Below are 20068 nucleotides of genomic sequence, written 5' to 3' on the forward strand. Positions count from 1 at the left end.
TATAGATACCCAACCCATTTATGAATCTGTATCCCTTCTATGTAATATATTAAATCTATTTTTTCTCAACTAATTGTACATTGCAGAATAGTAAATCGGCTTAACTCTAAATATTAGTAGGCCTATCTGGGCAACTGCATATTTGCAATTTATTTGCAGAAATAAAAAAACAGTTACGTTTAACAAAAAAGAAACAGGACACATGTGACTTGGTAAACATACATATATTTAATTGATAAAAAAGCCTTTCACCAGAACGTACACATTTAAATATAAACACATTCAACATCTTGTCATGAATAAAACCCTGCTAATAAAAAATTTGCCCACTGTTAGACTGCAACATGCTGCACCAAGCGATTCTCTACATGAACCATTCAATGATACAAATGTTAAAAATGTATAGCACAGGCTTACTCCTGACAACAATTCTAGTTTTAAGGCAGATATGTTTTATTGGTATGGTTGGTGAATATTAATAAAGAAGTTTAATCTAATAATAATATGCATATTTATGTATTTATTTTCAGTAATATTGTCCCTGGAGTGACAGCGATAGTATTTGACAAAACTGTGAACATTTTGCAATAATGTAAAACATTGTATTTCCATTATGCAATTGTGTTCCTAATTCTTAGCAGAGAAAGAAACAATATAAGCCAATAAATCCAGAATAGGGTGGTCAATACATGGCTTGTACAACTGAAGGCTTTAATGCAACAAATTCGTTTTTTACAATTATGTTCTTATTCCGTCATGTGCTTCTTAGTGCATACAATATAAATCTCAAAGAGGTGATGGAGTGTTCATTTCAAACAAACTCAAAACAAACACAGCAAGTGGGCTGATAAATAACAGAAGGTAGTGAGAATGTTTGGATTGTATTTAACTAAAACTAATGGCATATGCCCAACCTTCTAGTAGACACACCTTAATAATACATTTATGGGTTACCTCATGCGTACTAGATACCAAGCAACAAGCTGAAGACATTTCAGGAGCTGCTTAAGATAGTAAGCTACATAATAGTTCCTTCAGATACAGGTCAACAAGGACTTCTTAATCACATTCCCTGTTCCTTCCAGCCCAATCAGATGTTGCACAGTGTATGGTCATGTGTTCATGCAAGTCACACAGAGACCCTACAGTGAATGGTTCCCCATCCACCTCTCGGATTATGCCCAAATGATTGCTTAAGAAACTAAACTGGTCGGCACCATCGAAGCAGTAGCCAATCCTTCTTCTGGACTCCAGCTTTATGTAATTTGAAATATAAAGAAAAGACTAGAGCTTACAATATCAGGGGGAATCCTCCACCTAGACTGTGCAAGTAACAGACATTTATTACTCTCTATTACCCTCCTATCCTCTGTTCGGGCGGACGGAAGTAGTTATGTGTTTTCCCTTTAAATGGCATGTTATCTTGTTATTAACTGTTGAGAGCTAATGGAAATAATGGCAAATGCGGCTGATAAATTTGTTTTAAGCATTGTTACAAAGATAAAACAAAATAATTGCATTTATAACAAAGATGTTCTGACTTATAAGACAAATTTAAAAATAAACATTAAAACAAATTGGGTGACTTTTAGTTGAATAACTACAATACCACTTTGGTTATAAAAGAGGGAAAATATTCACAAGGCCATTTAATAATTCTATGTTGAAACATAAAATAGATACAAGATATTGTATATGCTGTTATAGTGTAGTGTGTTTTTAGGGCTATTTTAATACTGCTAAAAAATAAAGCAAACTGATAAGTGCACAGTCAGTAGCCTTGGTTAGCCAGTTTTTATTTAATCTTCCCATCAAAGTGTTGGTTTTAATGGCTTCACACCAAACATAACAATGTTTGGAGCAAACAGTTTTTAATTTAAATTAGGTAAATAAAGTAAAATTAACACAATTATTTATTTATTTTCTCTCTGAGCATGACAGAAACAGAAGCAGAATGAGTTGGTGAACTTCCATGTCTTGTTACCATGAGCCGCATCATATCATTACTTTTACACCATGACATGAACACTTTGGCTTTGATTGGCATTCCTATGCGGCTCATTGGCAAAAGTGAATTCTATTATAAGTGAGTCTGACCATACACAATATAGTTCTATGTTTCCAGAAATGAAAAGTCTTAGATTTCAGTCAAAGTTTATGGCTGCTCAGCTGTCCAAGTCAGGATTCACTCTAGCAGTGCAATGAAAAGCAAAGCTTTTACATCAAATTATTTAGGGCAAATGGTCGGGGTCAACTACTCAATCATATATGATGGTTGCTACAATTTCAAACCGATTTTATATGGTCACAATGGTCAATTCACAAGTGGACCAAGATAAGCAGTAACAGGTGAGTATATTAAAGGTGTAGTGTGCATAATTTAGCATAATCTATTCTACACACTGCAGCTTTAAGTTTGGATTATAAAATTGCCAAGCTTTTTTTGTGACAAATATTTATTGTTTAGCCGTCTTTCTAAGAGAGAATGAAAAAAAAAATCATAGTAATAATCTGACACGTCTGAATGGAAATTAAAAATAACTGAGCCATTGGTCATGGTTTCATACTGACTGTAGAAAAATAAAGAAAATCCCAGAGAATCAATTGTGTCTAAGGAAGTCGGCTTAGTAGTTCCTTAGTATTTCCTTGTTATGGTGATCATGAAACCAATTGTATAGTCTTCGTATCATGGAAGGGGATTTGACAATGCAACAGACCATGACAGAAATTGATTCACCAATTGCTTTCAACCATAACTTCTCTGAAGTAAGATAAGGTAACGTTGGCAAACCAATCTACACAGCTTTCATGCTATTACTAGGAACGGAAAGAAAACAATGTACATACAATGTACACAATGCACATACAATATATAATATATATATATATATATATTATATATTATAAAATATGTGTCGACTGGAAGGTATATATAACAATATATATCTAGATTCTGTATGTAGATAGATACTGACTGTGTAAACACGACCATCACAAAAAACCTGAAACCTCTCCTGGCTCTTATCTTTCCTACGATTGACAAATAATCCTCTTTGGAAGTGAAGTTGTCCTCCTGAAACGACTTTCCAGGCTTCAAGCAGAATTCTGCACTCCCTACTCATGAACAGTTATTGTGTCCAATCAAGGATCTGTCTCTTGTATGACCTATTCCTTTCCTTTCAAGTGCAGCTTTGGGAAAGTATTCACGTAGGCAAACTTTAGAAATAACATACGTAACCTTAGTTTTTGGGTAGAATATCCCAAAAAAATAGTCTTTCATTTTGAGATCTTGTCTCATCCCCAATCGGTCCATTGGTAGGATTAGCTTCCACCATTTGCCTCACCTTGGAAGCTGCGGCTGTCGCTGGGTTACTTTTCTGTCTTTCTTCGAGCGAGAGTTTCCACACACTGCAAAAAAAAAGATTTCAGAAGTCTTTTTCTTTTGGAAATCATTTGTTTATATATTACATCACTTTCTAATGTTTAGTGCAGGTATAAAATGATTCGGTGTAAATAATTGACTGCCGTCTTTGGTTGACTGGTTTACCTTTGAAATGTATTCACGACTCTCTTAAGCCCAGTTCAGACCAAAGATTCGCCTTGCAACGACTTGCAACTCGCAACTCCTTACATTGATCTTAAAATAAATCATTACCCCTTGGGCCACCTCATATTTGAGATGCCTTGAGTCCTCACAGAGTTTGCTCGATGTAGTAGTACTTCATATATCTTCTGTGATTAAATCTACTACAGAATCAGGATGATTTAGGAATAACATTAGGACTTCCAAAATGTGTTTTCCAGACTGTTACAAATTCAACCAAACTGTTAAACATTTTTAACAGTAAAAAATTAGATTGAAAAGGAGTCTAAATCTCACAAAGAAGGTCTACATTTGAGGACTAAATTGCCTGTAGAAAAGCTGCTAAAGGTCATGTACCTAAAGATTATATTTAGGAATAACCAAATCTCTCAAAAATGAAAATACAACGTTGTGCATCACAATCATTACTGTAATTTCAGGAAAGGAAAGTTGAGTTAGGTCTTCAAATAATAATAAAATAATATGTGTAAGAATCAGAAATTCCTTTTCGTTCCTGGCCCATTTGGTTGGTAAGTGAACTTTGGCCTGCTCAAGCTTGTGCATCCTACACAAAAATCCTACACGTAAACTTTAGCTTTAAACCCATTATGAAGTCAGTAGATTACAGTACAGTGGGCAGAGAGCAGACACACACACACGTGCACAGGTTCACATCATACTCACAGTCAATCTGGGGATGAACCTGGGAGAAGCACTCCCCAAAGAGACAGCGCATGGAGCGCTGGAAGTTATCAAGGAGCTGCTTCGGGGGGACGAACCGCCAGCTGGTCTCGGGTACGTTGTCCAGGTGTTCCGTCATCCTGTCCAACTTCTCCTGTACCTTCTCTGGGAGTTCTCTCTGGAACGCCTGGGCACAGCCAAAAACACATGTACTTAGATACATGAAATGCCTTGAGAATGAACATGTATAGGAAACAGGGTTCCCAAGCTTTGATCAAGGTGATAAAAGGGAAAAACTAATGTGTGGGGGACATGCGAGAGAAGTCGATAACGTAACTGGCTCTGGCAGCGTTGCATTGATACACTGACCCATGCATGCTGTTGGTACAGGAGTAGCTTTGGATCGGGGTCCATGAGATTGTGGACAGAATGGATGGTCGGTTTGGAGACAGCAAGGAGACTGCACTATACTAGGTAGTGGTGCAGGCGTGCATGGTTGCAAGACCCGAGCAATGCCCCAGAGCAAGAACCTCCAGATCTTAGCGTTCTCTGTGACACACGACCACCAAGAAAGAGCATTTGGATCAAAGGTCCAAAACACCACAGAACCTATTGTGCCAGGGAAGTAAGTAAGTAAGTAAGTAAGCTTTATTTGTACAGCGCCTTTCACAGACCAGGGTCACAAGGCGCTTCCCAATTGCCACACAATCACCCATTCATACACACATTCATACACCAACGGCGGAGTCAGCCATGCAAGGTGACAGCCAGCTCGTCGGGAGCGGTTAGGGTTAGGTGCCTTGCTCAGGGACACCTCGACACTCAGCTAGGAGGAGCCGGGGATTGAACCAACAACCTTCAGGTAAGCAGCCAACCCGCTCTACCTCCTGAGCTACTGCCGCCCTAAGTAGAACGTAAGAGGATATCCTTGGGCCAATGGTGACACCTAGTGCTCTCCAACTGACAAAGCACTCCATCATACTTGTCTTGAATCGAGAGCAGCTCCATCCCCAGAGGGAAACACCTTCATAGAGCCCGGTGTGACCGGGAAGACATGCAAGAGTACAGCCAATAGCTGACTGTGGGTGAGGCAGATCATTAAGAATGTGGCAGTCATTCAATTATTGCTTTATTCGTTTTTAATGATTTCAATTCCTTAAAAGGTGCAATGTGTGAGATTAGTCCAACTGTCGAATCAGTCCTCAACAAAATACCTATTGGCATAACCGAGGACAGGCACGGTCACTCTCAACTGAACATATCGTTAAGCTTATTTACAGAGTGTGTGTTTGGCGTTAAGTTTTTCTCCATGTGATCCGGTAAGTTAGAGCTAGCATTACATGCCCAGCTTACTTTTGACCGGAGGTTATAATACACCCTCTAGGCTCCTTCATCCTCTCAAGCTAGACTGGGGGCAGACTGGACGCTGCAGGGACGTAAACGGCCTCTTGAGCTAAAACGTGGTAGCACGAGACAGCACGAGCCAAGGCTAGCTGGGCTTGCTGCTACCTTAAGAAAATATATCTGCAACACAATGAATAAATGTGTTTGATATAACTTCAAAACTGTTATTTCTTCACATTTTGTTGGTAATTTAGCTACATTTTTAATCTTTTAAACCAACAATCGTACACGACCCGTAGCACCTGTAAGCTGTGCTGATCTCTTAATCCCAATGATCCCAATGGCCTGGCTCTAATAAGAAGCTACATTTTTGGAAGCTAAATGTCTTTTTCTGCGATTGAACTAGAATTACACACATTAAAAACAACCTTTGATCTAAGACCAGGTACAAACCGCAGCTCAAAATAGAAAGGCACAGAAATGGTATCAAGCCAACCCTCCACTTGACCTCTCTACAAGATGGATCAAAGTATGCACAATCTAACACTCCGAAGAATCCCACTGTTTCCAATATCTAGGTGTTTTTAATGGACTTCTTGATGAACAAAAGATCTGCCCTCCAACCAACCTTAATCACCCTTCTATACATCAACTTTTGAATGTTAGTGAGCCAACAGTTAATATGCTGTGCCTTTGATGTTCACAAAAATGTGTGGATAGATATTCGATGGGTGAAATGATGTTTGTGATTACCGCATTTTAAGCATGGTTGATGGTTTCATTCTAATCAATGGATGGTATCTTTGTTTTCCCAGGAAAGCATTTGAGGTTTTATTTGTGTTTCAGAGATCAGCCCTTAGTCACTAATATGGGCTAAAAGGTATCCACCGATAGAGGCTAAGAGTAGTCCATTCAGATCTACCTTAACCATATTTCAGCAAGTGTTGGCATGCAGCAAGGGTCTGTCCCATCAACACAGTTAACATTGCCCATTTATTACAAGCCCAGAGGACAAATACCACGTTAATCCAGAAAAGAATGTCCCAAGTGCCAATGGATTGTAAGCTATACAGTTTAGTAACAGACAATCCTCAAATGAGATGACAGCAGGCATGAATCAAACCTAATTTAATAAAGAAAAAAAAAAAACAGCCCTAGAGCATTGCAGGGTGTCAACAGATGACACGTAAACCAGATTGAGAAAACATCTCCCTCTCTCTCCCTCTCATATGCTGTCAAGTGTTTATTATTCTTCTGTGAGGATGACAGATATTGATTGATGACATGATGATTGGTGCACCGTGCAAATGGATGCGTCTGTAATCTTTCTGCTGACTCTTTATTATTGTTTGACGTCACGCTGTGACCTGCTGCTGTGAGAGAGGCCTGTAACGCTGGGACACGACCCCGTGTGTGCCGTCTGTGTGCGTGGCTGCCGCCGGCGGCCTACCTCAGACGGGTGCGACTGAACAAAGATCCCCTCTGCGTCCCTGAAACGGCGCTCCAGCTCGGCGCCGTAGCGCCGCGAGGGGTGCCTCTCCGGGATCACCCGCAGGATCTGGGGAAGGAGAGGGGAGGAGGAGGAGGGAAGAGCCGTGAGGCTTCGGTTGGCCATCGCATTACATTAGATAGGACATTTTTTGGGGGGTCAAAGTAAAACACTATGCATGGGAGTTAACTACTGAACTGCTAATGCTGAGGACTCGACTTTAAATCTTTTCTATTTGGGTTTCCGTACCTTTTTCAGGATGCCGTGATTGACATGAAACCACAACCTCTGGAGAGCAAACATCTCCAAGTTGTTGATTTTTAACTTCTGAAGGGGGAGGGGAAAAGAGACACAGGGTGAGGAAGGTGTTCAAAGAGATGGTGCACAAATCCAAACCCCCCCTCCTTCCCCAGAGAGACAGACGGAGAGAGCGGAGGGACATCAAAGATACGGGGAGTCATCCTTACCAGCCTGCTGATGTTGGAGGGCTTGAAGACCTCCTCGTAGTGAACCCTGATGGTGTAGTTGATGGGGAAGTTATGCTGCTGCAGTGGAAAAGAGGGGATGGGGGGTGTGGAGACATTGAACCCATTTTGGATTAGGAGTGGAACTGTTGGACTTGATAAACTGAATAAAGGGCTCCATTGGCTTTCACCCCTGCCTGCACTGCCCCCCAGCCCACGATTGATGATGATGGCTTTCTACTAGTTGACCCTGCACTCTCAATCCTGTGGTACATATGAGCATTCACTTAGCTGAGGGGTTGCATTATTTATTTAAAAAAGGGTATCTCATAAGTAAAGGAATATGCCCACCTAATAATACAATACATAGACACAATCTATGTTAATTCTCACAAAATGAAACACTACATTTATCGTGCTGCTATTTAATCACCATGTATTTCCGCCTCTGGCTGAGGTTGCTGTTGATGGTTCTCAGGGCCGTGCACATTCCAGGGGGCGTGGGGGCCAGGAGCACCGGTACCAGCAGTAATAGGCCTGGAAGAGAGGGCAGTCACTACTCCGTTAGCCACATTGTTAGCGGAGCGTTACCAAAAACATCACTAAAAGCACAACGTGAAGACGCACACATGCATACATTCAGGCACGCTCGCACACACACACACACACACAAACACAGGAATGACAGAAATAAAATTGGGCTACGCATTGCGTTCGCTTTTCAGATAAATAGATTAGCCAAAAAAAGCATTATTGTTGGATGTCAACTTTGACTTTTGTCTCAGTATCGCCGTCAGAAGTACACAATCTTTTACATCATGCACATGTTGTGGTAAGATTTATGTCCCGGATAAAAACGACTTTGGGGGAGAAACTGTATCTCAAACAAGAGGATGGATGATAAAAACAAGATGAACCAGACCCCCGTCAACCAGTTGCAAACACACGCCAAATCCTTAACTCATCCCTCGCTCCAAGGGGCAATATGACACCGCTACTTGTGCTTCGCCATTCAAGTTCATTCATTACGTGCATTCCTTTAAGGACACAATTTTCACATTTATCCGGAACTTTTAGCATACAAATCAAAAGCAGCTTTCCACTGAGTGGTTGGAGTTCGTCATAATGCTCGAGAGCATGTGCAGGCTGAGGTATGTTGGGAAAGAATCTTTGGATCTTTGGGCCGTGGGAAACAAACCCGTAACTCATTACACCACAGGTGTTGAATGATCATGGTTTAGCCAGCTAGCTACCCTTAGGTTAAGGCAAAAAGCTGCAGGACAGAATGTCGGTGTGGAGGATGCTTGTTAACAGCAGGCCACAGATTCATCACCTCTCAAAACGTTTCCTTAAATATGGCACTTACGCATCGCAACGTCAATGTACACCCATTTACTCTGGTTTAGATTTCCCCAGCGGATATGAATGGGAGGCTTAGGACCTCAGTTTAATCTGTAACCACTATTGAATCACTGTGTGTTGAAAATGTGTTGTGGTTTGGTTCAGTCTTTTGGGACATTGTGTCTCATAGTTGAACCATCAACGTCTGGGATATGCGTTCTCTGTTGGTCCACAATTAGGAAAAATAACGTTAATTATCTTTCTTCTCTGCACGTCTGTTGTAAATTATGTTTCTTGATCTGGATCTGTGTTGAATTGACACATCTTACAAATGTTAACATGCAAGAAATAAAAGGGAAAACGAACCAAGCAATGCATTTTTAATCCTAAAATAAGTAACAGCTAATTCTTTATTGATGTGTTATTAGGGATAGTTATTCATATCATTCCATACTACCTACTATGTGTGACCAAAGATATATCTCTAAAGTTTCCAATGCTGACTCCATTATTAACATTGATGATTCATACATTTAAAAATGTATGAATCATCATTGTTAATAATGGAGTCAGCAGTGGAAACTTGCACATTTAGATTAGATTAGATTAGATTCAACTTTATTGTCATTGCACAAGTAAGGACAACCAGTACAACGAAATGCAGTTTCGCATCTAACCAGTAGTGCAATCAATAAAACGTTATTGTTAAAGCAGCGCTATAAGAATAATAATAATAATAATAATACATAACACAGATAGCATATAGCAGCTGGTCAACAAAGTTAAAAATATCCAGTCAGTTTTTAAAGTGCATATAGCTCTGAGGGTCCATAGAATGCACTATGAATATAAAGTGCAAGTAATACATAAATGGTTACCGGTAATTAACCCATCGCATGCTAACTTTGTAACATAAGGCATCAACCCATCCTGGATTATCATCCTGAAGCGCGCGCACACACACACACACACACACACACACACACACACACACACACACACACACACACACACACACACACACACACACACACACACACACACACACACACACACACACACACCCTTCATAAGCTAACATGAAAGGTGTTTTATTAACGTAGCCTAAATGGGAAAATATTGTTTAAGTAATATATATTCAACCCTAACCTGTTGAGTCTTGAAGGGCTCTGACGTTGGGTCACATATTCAAAATAAATAGACCATTTCAGCAAATCAATCTGAATCTACGCCCAAATGAAGGGCTAGGAAAGACATGTTTTACAAAGTAAAATAATACTATGTAAAAAAGGATTATTTGATGTAAATGCTAATACAACAAAGCTTGGTTTAAACAACCATAATAAATGGTCAACAAAAATATGAACTATACACCATATAAAACAAATAAGCTTCTATACCATGTAAATTAATCAAATAAGCCTCCCCAACTTCCCCCCTTTCGGGGTCAACTCTGTACTGCAAATCAACTCAGACATGTAAATTGATAAGCAGAGAGCCGTCCAGACCATGAGAACCTCTTTGAAGTTGACCCTTTGCTCCTCTATAGCCCACCTAAATATTTGAGGTCACAGCCCTCCGCTATGAGCTGCCTCTTTCCCGGATGCGCTGCCCCTTCCAATAAACCTTTTTTAATGGGAAACCCAGAGGATGCTAGTTATCAGTGACTGATTTGTTATGACGCCATTCTTCTTCTTTGGAATTGGTGTATTATGCAGTCATGGGTTGTGTACTACTGCTGTGAAGGGCTCTCTTGTGAAAGAGGCTGATCTCATTAAATGATCATTTGAAAATATATATAATATATATATTTCTATAAATGAGTACTGGCTATTATCTAATATATATACATATCCTTTTCTCTTATAAAGTAATAACTTCTCACTTCTTTGTCCCCATTATCAACCACAGATGTTTTAAACACTGCTTTATTTAACCTCTTTTTTCTTTGACCTTTTCTCCCTGCTACTTTGGCTGTGCAATATTAAAATGCTTGTGTACTGACACACCTCTTCTTGTGTAACCTCGCTGGTATTGAGCAGAGAACACACACACACACACACACACACACACACACACACACACACACACACACACACACACACACACACACACACACACACGGTCTGCTTCCGATACTACTGCACGGTACTGATACTGAATCCCTTGTAAATAATGATACAATCAATGCCCAGCGGGGATAGCAGCCTTGTTTACACAAGCTTAAATTCAGATGCATTGTGGTGCATGAACTCGCTCGTATATTTGGTGAACGGTGAACTGAAGGTTCCCATTTGCAGCTACTGAATGTGAGCGTCGTGCACTCTGGCGATAGTGAACGACGCTCACCCAGTGTTTAACGGCATGGCTTCTTAAAACTACAACGTAGCTACAGCTGAAGCCAATAGTGCATTGGAATATTCAAAAGAGTTTTATGAACAAACGAGTACAGATTTGAACGGTAAAATACCCTTGTTTATATGCAAATTGTGCCTTCCAGTTCCGGGTCTGGGCAAACAAGTCGAAACTCAGCCATATTGGCAACGAATTTAAAAAGACATATCGAACTGAAGAATCCGACCAGTCTGGGGAAATATTGCCGCTTAATGACGATCATCACAAGAAGGGTAAGCCCTGAGCCAACAGCCGCGAAGTTCCTCCAACCCAGTCAAACTGTCTTGGCTTTCAAAAGTAATCTTGATTCTACAGTAGTATATCATTTCTAACCCTAAATAATTTTGTTTGGGTAGGGGGCAATCAACGTGGGGGGCTGGGGATGGATGAGTAGGAGGAGGTTCTACTGAAAATAATAGAATAGAAGAAAATAATAAGAAATCAACATGAACAGTTCATTTTCTGGGACTGAACTTCGTTAAAAATTCTAAATTGTGAACTATGAACATGAACTAGTTCATTTTAAACTGTGTTACCTGAACTATGAGATAGCTCTTGTGAACTTGCAACCTAACCATGTTTCAGTTGGTACAAGTTTTGCTGCAATTTCAATAAATGTCTTGTTTTGTGTTTTTCTAAATAGGCCTCTTGCCCCCGGGCCAACGTTTGTTGCGATGCAGGGGAACATCTGCCCACTTCTATAACATGGGTGTGCATAACTTCCATCTCTAACTTCCATCTACTCCATCTCTAACTTCCATCTATAACATAGATTGAAGGCACAGCTGTATCTTCCGAAAATCTATGAATTAATTTGAAAAAATAATTTCTCAAATTACAAATCACAAAGAGTTTGAGAGGAACAGAATCACATGAAAATTATGTTATGCTTAACACATTCACAGTTTAGTCTTCGCTTATTTCCATTGGCCAAAGAACATCCTATTACAAACTGCTTCACAGCACGCGACAGAGTGAACTGTGATAACTCTTTGTATGTGGTCTGCCATTCCTGGACAAATCATCAGAAGCTGTCGAGCCAAAAGTCCCATGAGGGCGCCATTTCTGCTCTACCTTCCTCAAGCACAAATTCTGTGTGTAGGGAGACAACTGATCATGTTGCAGGTTCTTGCGGTGCAGAAGTGGGACAAAAAACGTGCGATAGTGATAGTTTTACAGGTAACACTTTTACCTTCAGTTCAACAAGTAACAAACGCAAGGCAATCCAAATGGATACTCATTTCGTTAACATTAATCACAGTGTTTGTAATTGACCAGCCTAAATTGTACAACAATGTTTAGGATATATATAATTCAACCCTGGCCTCCTGAGTGTTGAGAGGCTCTGACGTTTGGTCACATAATCACTAGCAAAGCAAATAAGACCATTTCTGCAAATCAATCTGAATAACACATAACCACACATGAAGGGCTGCCAATGACATTCATTCCCAATGAAATATAATATATGTTTATACACTGTATGTTTTACGAAGTCAAATGAAAAGCATGCTGACCATCGAAGCCTTGGAAACAGAACCTTTGATGAAAATGCTTACATAACAAAGCCTGTTTTAAACAAACATAAGCAATTGTAGTGGAAAATATACTATACGCCACATAAAACATATAGGGCTGAGGATCAGTGACTTCTGTATTCTTTTTGCAATTGTACAATTATACTCCACATCTTAACTACAATCCTGAAATATATAACCATTATTTATAAAAATAATCCTACACTAAAGCGTAAAAGGTCTGCTTATAACAGCATAATACCAAACAGGCAAATTTTTTGATGTGATAATTTATAGGAAGACAAGACAATAACATGAATGATAACCTGAATCCGAAGCCCAGGGTGACATTTGTCAATCATATAGAAAGATAGCAGAAAAAAATACACACAATCCTCGGTCAATCTTTGCTTTCCCCTTTTGATCCAAAGGGGCTACTACGTTAGTGCTACCTTCTGGGATGCTCGTATTCATCTTGACCACCTTAGGCAAGGTCATGCTATCTCTATATCAAGCTAGCCTTTAGACCCTTTACAGTAAAACATTTACATCATCCTAAACAGGATGTGTCTATCATCCTTCACAAACAACCTCTCAAACATCTAGCTTTCGATGATGAGAGCAGGTCCACATATTTGTTAGCTTAGGCACTTCTGTACATTGACACAAACTAGCTTCACTCATTTCAGTCTATTACATTTGAAAGCTAAGTTGGTAAAAACGTTTGTCTGTATGTTTGTGTGTGTGCGATTCTGCATGATACCTTTGATTGCGCACAAAAACTGAAACATTGGAGCAAGATGATCGTCAGGTTGATGTTTTCAACCCTCTCCTCATTCCAGTGACAGAATAAAGTGACTAGCCAAAGGACAATGTCTAGAGAGACAACACTTGATGTTATGATAAGGTGCACATGTAATGTAGGTCCTTAAGGTCATGGTAGGTCATAAATCATGCTAAATTACTTTTTTCTTTGCAAAGAATGTAGATTTATTTGTGAAAATAATTTTTTTTAATGTACTGAAAGAATACTGCTCATATATAAATATATTTTGATATCAATCATCATATATAGCTCACTGTCCGAGAGTCTCAGTGAACCACCAAATGTGATGATGACTTTTTTTTAATTTGTAGTTAAAAGGGTCCTTCTTTATTTTCACCACCAAGCATGCATGCAGACACACACACACACACACACACACACACACACACACACACACACACACACACACACACACACACACACACACACACACACACACACACACACACACACACACACACACACACACACTTACCCAAGAGGCCTCCAAATAGGCAGGTTAAGACAGACAGCTGGACCATCGCCTGGGCTCTGACGTTCTGTTCCGCAGGACACTGGCACTCAACAGCATGTACACGGGGGGGCTCGCTCAGCAACTCCTCACACTTCCTGGGTCCTTCACAACTTCACTGCATTCTTCACCATGACTGGCATGGCGCAAGCGACACGCTGTAGACTAGCTTCACTGCTCACTGTTCCCTTGATACTTGATGCTTCCTGCAGAGGGAAAAGATAATTTTCAGTGAGTGATAGTCATCTTAAGTGGTGTCCCCTAAGGAGCAGCAAACACATAACCAAGCGCATAACCAAGCCCACCTCCCAAAAAGTGAGGAAGGACTTCATGAACTCCCTAAACCTGCAATATGTTGTTATCCCATTAGCAGCATCTAGTGTCTTGAGTTTTAGCTTCAGTTATCATTGCGGCTATATCATTGCCAACAGGGGAAACTATGAGAATCTCTCACGATGGAGGGGGGAGAAAAACGTGAAGATAATGAAAGTAAAGGTCAAGAGCAAAAAAGACAATAATAAGACAAAGAAAATCATCACAACTAGTTACGTCAAATGTTACACATACAAACACACAAGGTAATACATCCATGTTGGATTTGTTAGTATTTTGAGGTTGTTGGCAGTAATTCATCTTTGAATATTCTAGGATAAACTACTTTCCCAGATGAAAATGAACCAGGTAAATCCATCAAGCAGGGTTTTGTTATATAGGGAAAAAATATTCTACATATCTCCTCCAAAAGGAGATCTGTTTTGAATTACTGGCTGGATTTCGATTCATCATATGGCTTGTCAATTGTGGCATTCAAATATCAAGCAGGAAAAAGCACTGGCCCCTGCTGGACTTCACCTAGAACCGCCCCTGCCTGTTAAGCCCCTTGCAATGACCACTCAGGCGACCTTTGCAATGACCACGCAAAAGCAACAATCATGGTGTTACTGTAGTAAGAAGGAGTATTATACTAGCCTATACTTTTAAAAGGTGTTTATGACTAAAGGGCTCTTTATGGTTCCACGTTGACGCAACGCAAGGGGGTTAGGGACCCATTCCGTCCTTGCGGACCCTCCTTGCGCCCACCGCAAGGGCCTGACGTGCACCTCCCAAAAATGTTGACCTTGCGTCGAGGCGAGGCAGCCGCAAGGAGGGCTGTGATTGGTCCGCTAACTACATCATTTCCGGCGATACGCTTTGTATGTAAAAAATCGAAGGCACACGCTAGTAATCTGTAAAAAGTTGAGACGCTTTGTATTCGGTCATCATAGACTTCGAATGTAATGACCAGAATGGAAAACAATGACCAACTAGTGGCCTATCTTCTGTTTTTGTTGCACATTGTTTGATTCGTATTCAGCTTTCAAGTTGCTAGAATCCATACCATACCACAATGAAAGTAGTAGACCAATTGTAAACTAATAGCATGCACACACAGACAAAGACCAACTATTTGTTCTCTCTTTACCACGGACATGCATATTAGCGCCACGTAAACCCGACGCAAAAAAACATAAAGGTTCACTACTAAGTTGAAGCGCCTGCGTGGTCAATGCATTGCGAGAACGTGGAACCATAATCAGCCCTTATCTCACTAGTGTGCTTGGAAACAAGGCAGCCACGGTCCGTGGCATCACTTTATTGAGCTCTTAAACTTTAGTGCACCAAACTATTTCAGAATAGGAAAACTAGTTCCCTCATACCAATGAAAACTAACTGGTGTTTTATTCATTCTTTAAATAGATGTTATTTATTTCAGAGACCAAGCTGCTTTTAGGCTGGTTTAGACACAGAAGTCAGAGTAAGACCCCATAACCAATATTACATAATAAGAATATGATTTTGCGTGCCAAATGAATTGGGTTTATTGTAGAGCCCTGTTAAGATCATAAAGCATCAAAGGGTGTAAATAATTGTTCTGCTCGTTATCGTTCATCTGAGCAATATGTACCTTACGGGTTGTGGAATGGCTAACAAGACAACGGTAAGTTTCATTTCACCGATGAGCAACAAAGCCAAACCATTTTCATGGAAAAAACTGAACCTTTACGCAGCTACACTCATTTCTACCATAGTGAAGGAATACAACATGTTAATTAAATCCCACCAACTGCTGCCCCATCACCCCTGTCCCCCAGACAGCAGAGGTCTGTTGAAAGAAAACAAGGCTGGACAAGGCTTAAACAAGAAATCTTACTACAAACATAATTGAGATCATCCGATTATCAACCGATTTGAACTTGAGTTTTAATTGTATACATTAGTTGCTTAATTCATTTCATGAAAGTTATTCACATGTATGGTTTTCAATTTATTGATGTAGTATTTCAATAAGTTACCACCCTTAGTAAGTGAGAATTGAAGGTAGTTTGTTTTTGGTAAACCACACAATAATGATCACAGAAGGGATCCATTTAATTTATATTAAATTGGATATCCCTTAATCAAAGGTACAGTCTCAAAGGGCTTAACAGGCAGGGGCGGCTCTAGGGGAGGTCCAGCAGGGGCCAGTGCCCCCTGGAAAACTGAGCTTGTACCCCCCAACGGCCTCCCCCGTTTTTTTTTCCGTAAGCTTGCGATGGTGTGGCACTGACGCACAAGGTGGACCTTGAGATTTAGCAGAGAGCTTTACGGGTTAAATGTGTGTGCAGTGGCGCTGTAGTTGTGGAAGGGGACTGACTTCCCAGGGCCAAAATGCAGGGCAGACCCTCAGAAAGCCTGAAATTAAAAGTTGTTTTAAAATAGTTAGTGTCCTAACTCAATTGAAATTGGCTGTATCAGTTAAAAGACTTTGTGTTAGAAAATGTGGATGTTATGTGAGGCCCCTCTCACCCCTGACCAATTCGCAAAATGGTTTAGTCCTCCCTTTAACTTGGATTGTTCTCTTAGCTAATCGAGCGAGTGGACTGAGCGGCTGGACGACCAATGTGTGCATTGTGGTGAAGTCATGACTTTCCCCAAGAAAGAGTTAGGCATATCTGGATACAAAAACCGAAAAAAAGATACAAACTGAGGATAAACAACTCATTTCTTTCAAAAGAAAGATGAGCACATGTAAAATATACTACAAATGTAAAGATTCTCCACTTTTAGTCTATCGTACATAGTTACGTATATTAAACACAAAACCAGCCCAAACAAACTAAGCATGTAAAGGGTAATGTATTCCATAACTGTAAAAGTGCAAAGCAATATCGATCTTTTCCAACTCCATTCACCTCCGATAACTGTATGAAAGCTAGACTCCACTGATCCAACAGCCAACACCATTTCACTCTGAACGAAATGCCCAAAACCATCAAGACAATCAACGATCAACTTACTTCCCCTTTTCTCTTTACAACTACAAATGATGTAAATTTGTGGTTTTTTTTCATAGCAATTGTATCGGATCACATAAACGGTTAAAACAAGTTTCCTGGCCAATTACCACACCTTCCGCTGTTGCAGACATGCCTGGCCAGTGGCCAATGTAGAAACAGCCGCAAAGCCCCCAGACATAACCCCTACAGCACCCTGATGTCAGTGAACCGTGAATGGGATGTGTCCATCTCATCACATATGATGAGATGGACCCAGGTCTAATAGATGGTATACTGCTCAGTTTAAAAAAAAATCCTCATTGACGTGTTTTTGACTCGTGTGATAAAATGGCGAATTTGCATCACTTTCCCAAGGCGAAGTCATGCCGTTTTGGCAGGTACTTCAGTAGGACAACCCATGCATTCTGCCGCAATGAAGATAATACAGATACAAAGACGTGCAGTATCCGTGTAAAATGGGTGTTTCACTTTTTGTATGGTAGCCTCACTTCTGGAGATTTCAATGAGAAACAAGATCAAATAAAAGGACGACATGGAAAAGTAGTTGGCGGGATCATTTGATATATTTAGGCCGCCTAGGAATTTGACTCTGTTTAAGATCGCTTTGGCTAAAGAATGCCTTCTTTCAATAGACACAATGATTACAAGCAAAATATAATGCAACGTCAAAAAATTAAAAGAAGATACGTTTACATACGTTTCTCAATTAGCTGGAAGTATACGGTTGATCCGTGCATCCTATGCGCACCTGTAGCCTACCTCAGAATAGATCCGGGTCTTCAGGACTCCATCCAAGGCGCGCACACACGCGGCCCGCAGAGACAGCCCCTCCACTGCACGGAAACACAACTAGAGCCCTCCGTTCTACACATGAAGTAGATTATTCCCGTTTAGAGGTGAAGTGCATGCTATTAGAGAGGTAGAGGTATAATAATTCTAGCCTTTCGGCCTTAGGAACTGCTGTTTCAAAAAACGAATAGTTGAAGTAAGGAGAGTCCATTGAGTTTTCTCAGAGCGCTCTTAACTCCAGTGCCTGGGAAACACTCCTTGTCGTGACTGGGCTGTCCTCTCCTCCCCTTTAGTAGTTGGCAGCGCTGGGAGAAACCACAATGCGCTGGAATGGATAGGTCCCCAAATCCCCATTCCACTTCGACATCAACAATGCGTCATTAACCGTACGACTTGATGGTGACTTTGGCCTAACCCAAATCAATATTCCAACTAGTTTAGTTTCTGACCGTGTTTGGCACATTCTGACTCGATCCCGTAGAATAGCACTTCTGTGATGAGGTTAATTTGACTGGAGAAGAGGGCCCAGTCTGCGTCCCACGCGTGCTACACGGCGGTGGACCTGTGCACCTCTGGCTAGGCTTCAAAGCCCAATGGATTCCTTTAACTATGTATCTGAACACCTTCCGCCGTCTATAGGCTTACGTGTGAGCCAGTGGCACAGAAGGGTCTCCAGTTCACAGAGCCTTAATGACCTAATCTCATGGGATTGGCTGGTCTGTACAGTATTTAGCCACCGCGCCACAGCAGTCTGAAAAATGAATTGGAAAACTGTCTGGACTTTCACCTGTGACGGGGATATTTCCTAATTTGCTACCGCCGTATTTTTCCAGCAATATTACTTGTGTCGGATAGCCCTATCACATGTAAAATCCGAAATATATTGATTTTAGGATTTTTGTTGGATAGTTAGGATAGTTGTAGACTGCAGCAGACCTTTTCACAGTCGTCCCAACGACCACCACGGACATGAGTCAAAATCAATGATTGGAAAGTACTTAGCATCACTATCCATCCCTCGGTGAAAATGTATGGAGTGGTTTTCTGCTAGTGCATGTTAGGGAGATTCCATTAACACAAACCAGACCTAAAACCAACACACTCATACCCAACCCTTGACCACAACTCCCATCTTTTTGGATGAAATGGATGGTGTTCTCACATGGGAAACCCCGGGAAGAGACGAGACTGGCTGCATCTGGTCCTTCCATTTCAGTGGTGAGTTGTAGTAATAAAAAACTGACAGAGGATTTGTTTCTTACTTGACCAATGACTCAGCTTAGGCACACCTGTGACTGAATTAACACAATTGATTTAAACAGTTGGAGATAGATAACTGAAAGAAGGAAGATAATGGCTTAATAAATCGAAGCTGGATTTACGTGCATTTTGCCCTAAGGCATCAACGTCAACGAAATCTACCCTGTGACACTTCAAAAAACAGAGACAAAGCCTTATGGGTTAGTTTGCCTAATAGCCAGTCAAGGACAATTACATTTCACCAAAGTGCCTTTCAAAGGGTGCAACAATATTCACATTGAATGCCTTCCGAATAGATTTTTCTTGATTTTAGGGTCATGTTTGTCCTTGGTCGGATAGAAATCCTTCATGTGTCCCATTGACTCGCCTTAACAATGACCGAAAGATGAGTTCCTTCCTGTGTTATTTGAACAAAGTTGACGATTGGAAGTTGATTAATGGAGGACATGCAATCGGATTGACACTTGCAATTTAAGAGGTGCTTGTATGTCCAGAAGCTTGTATTTCATTTGACTCATTGTATTCATCGCTTGTATTAATTTGTTTGTGTGT

At 40.5% G+C, this 20068-nt stretch overlaps 1 protein-coding gene across 2 annotated transcripts; it reads right to left on the bottom strand.

Annotated features, from left to right (window-relative positions):
* Window positions 1–177: 177 nt before the first annotated feature.
* On the bottom strand, window positions 178–18875 carry il34 (interleukin 34). 2 transcript variants are annotated; one of them, XM_056598092.1, is made up of 8 exons: window positions 18227–18875; window positions 14115–14356; window positions 7995–8098; window positions 7565–7639; window positions 7347–7424; window positions 7059–7166; window positions 4268–4451; window positions 178–3408 (listed from the first exon to the last, which is right to left on the bottom strand). In XM_056598092.1, exons 2-8 carry the CDS (start codon window positions 14158–14160, stop codon window positions 3341–3343), a joined length of 663 nt encoding a protein of 220 aa, XP_056454067.1. In that variant the 5' UTR covers window positions 14161–14356; window positions 18227–18875; the 3' UTR covers window positions 178–3340. The 2 variants fall into 2 exon arrangements, with proteins under 2 accessions (XP_056454067.1, XP_056454066.1); XM_056598091.1 differs by having other exon boundaries at window positions 7565–7642; window positions 18227–18873.
* Between the last annotated feature and the right edge of the window lie 1193 nt (window positions 18876–20068).

The sequence above is a fragment of the Gadus chalcogrammus genome, chromosome 9 (assembly GCF_026213295.1).
Source record: "Gadus chalcogrammus isolate NIFS_2021 chromosome 9, NIFS_Gcha_1.0, whole genome shotgun sequence".
Lineage (NCBI taxonomy): Eukaryota > Metazoa > Chordata > Actinopteri > Gadiformes > Gadidae > Gadus > Gadus chalcogrammus.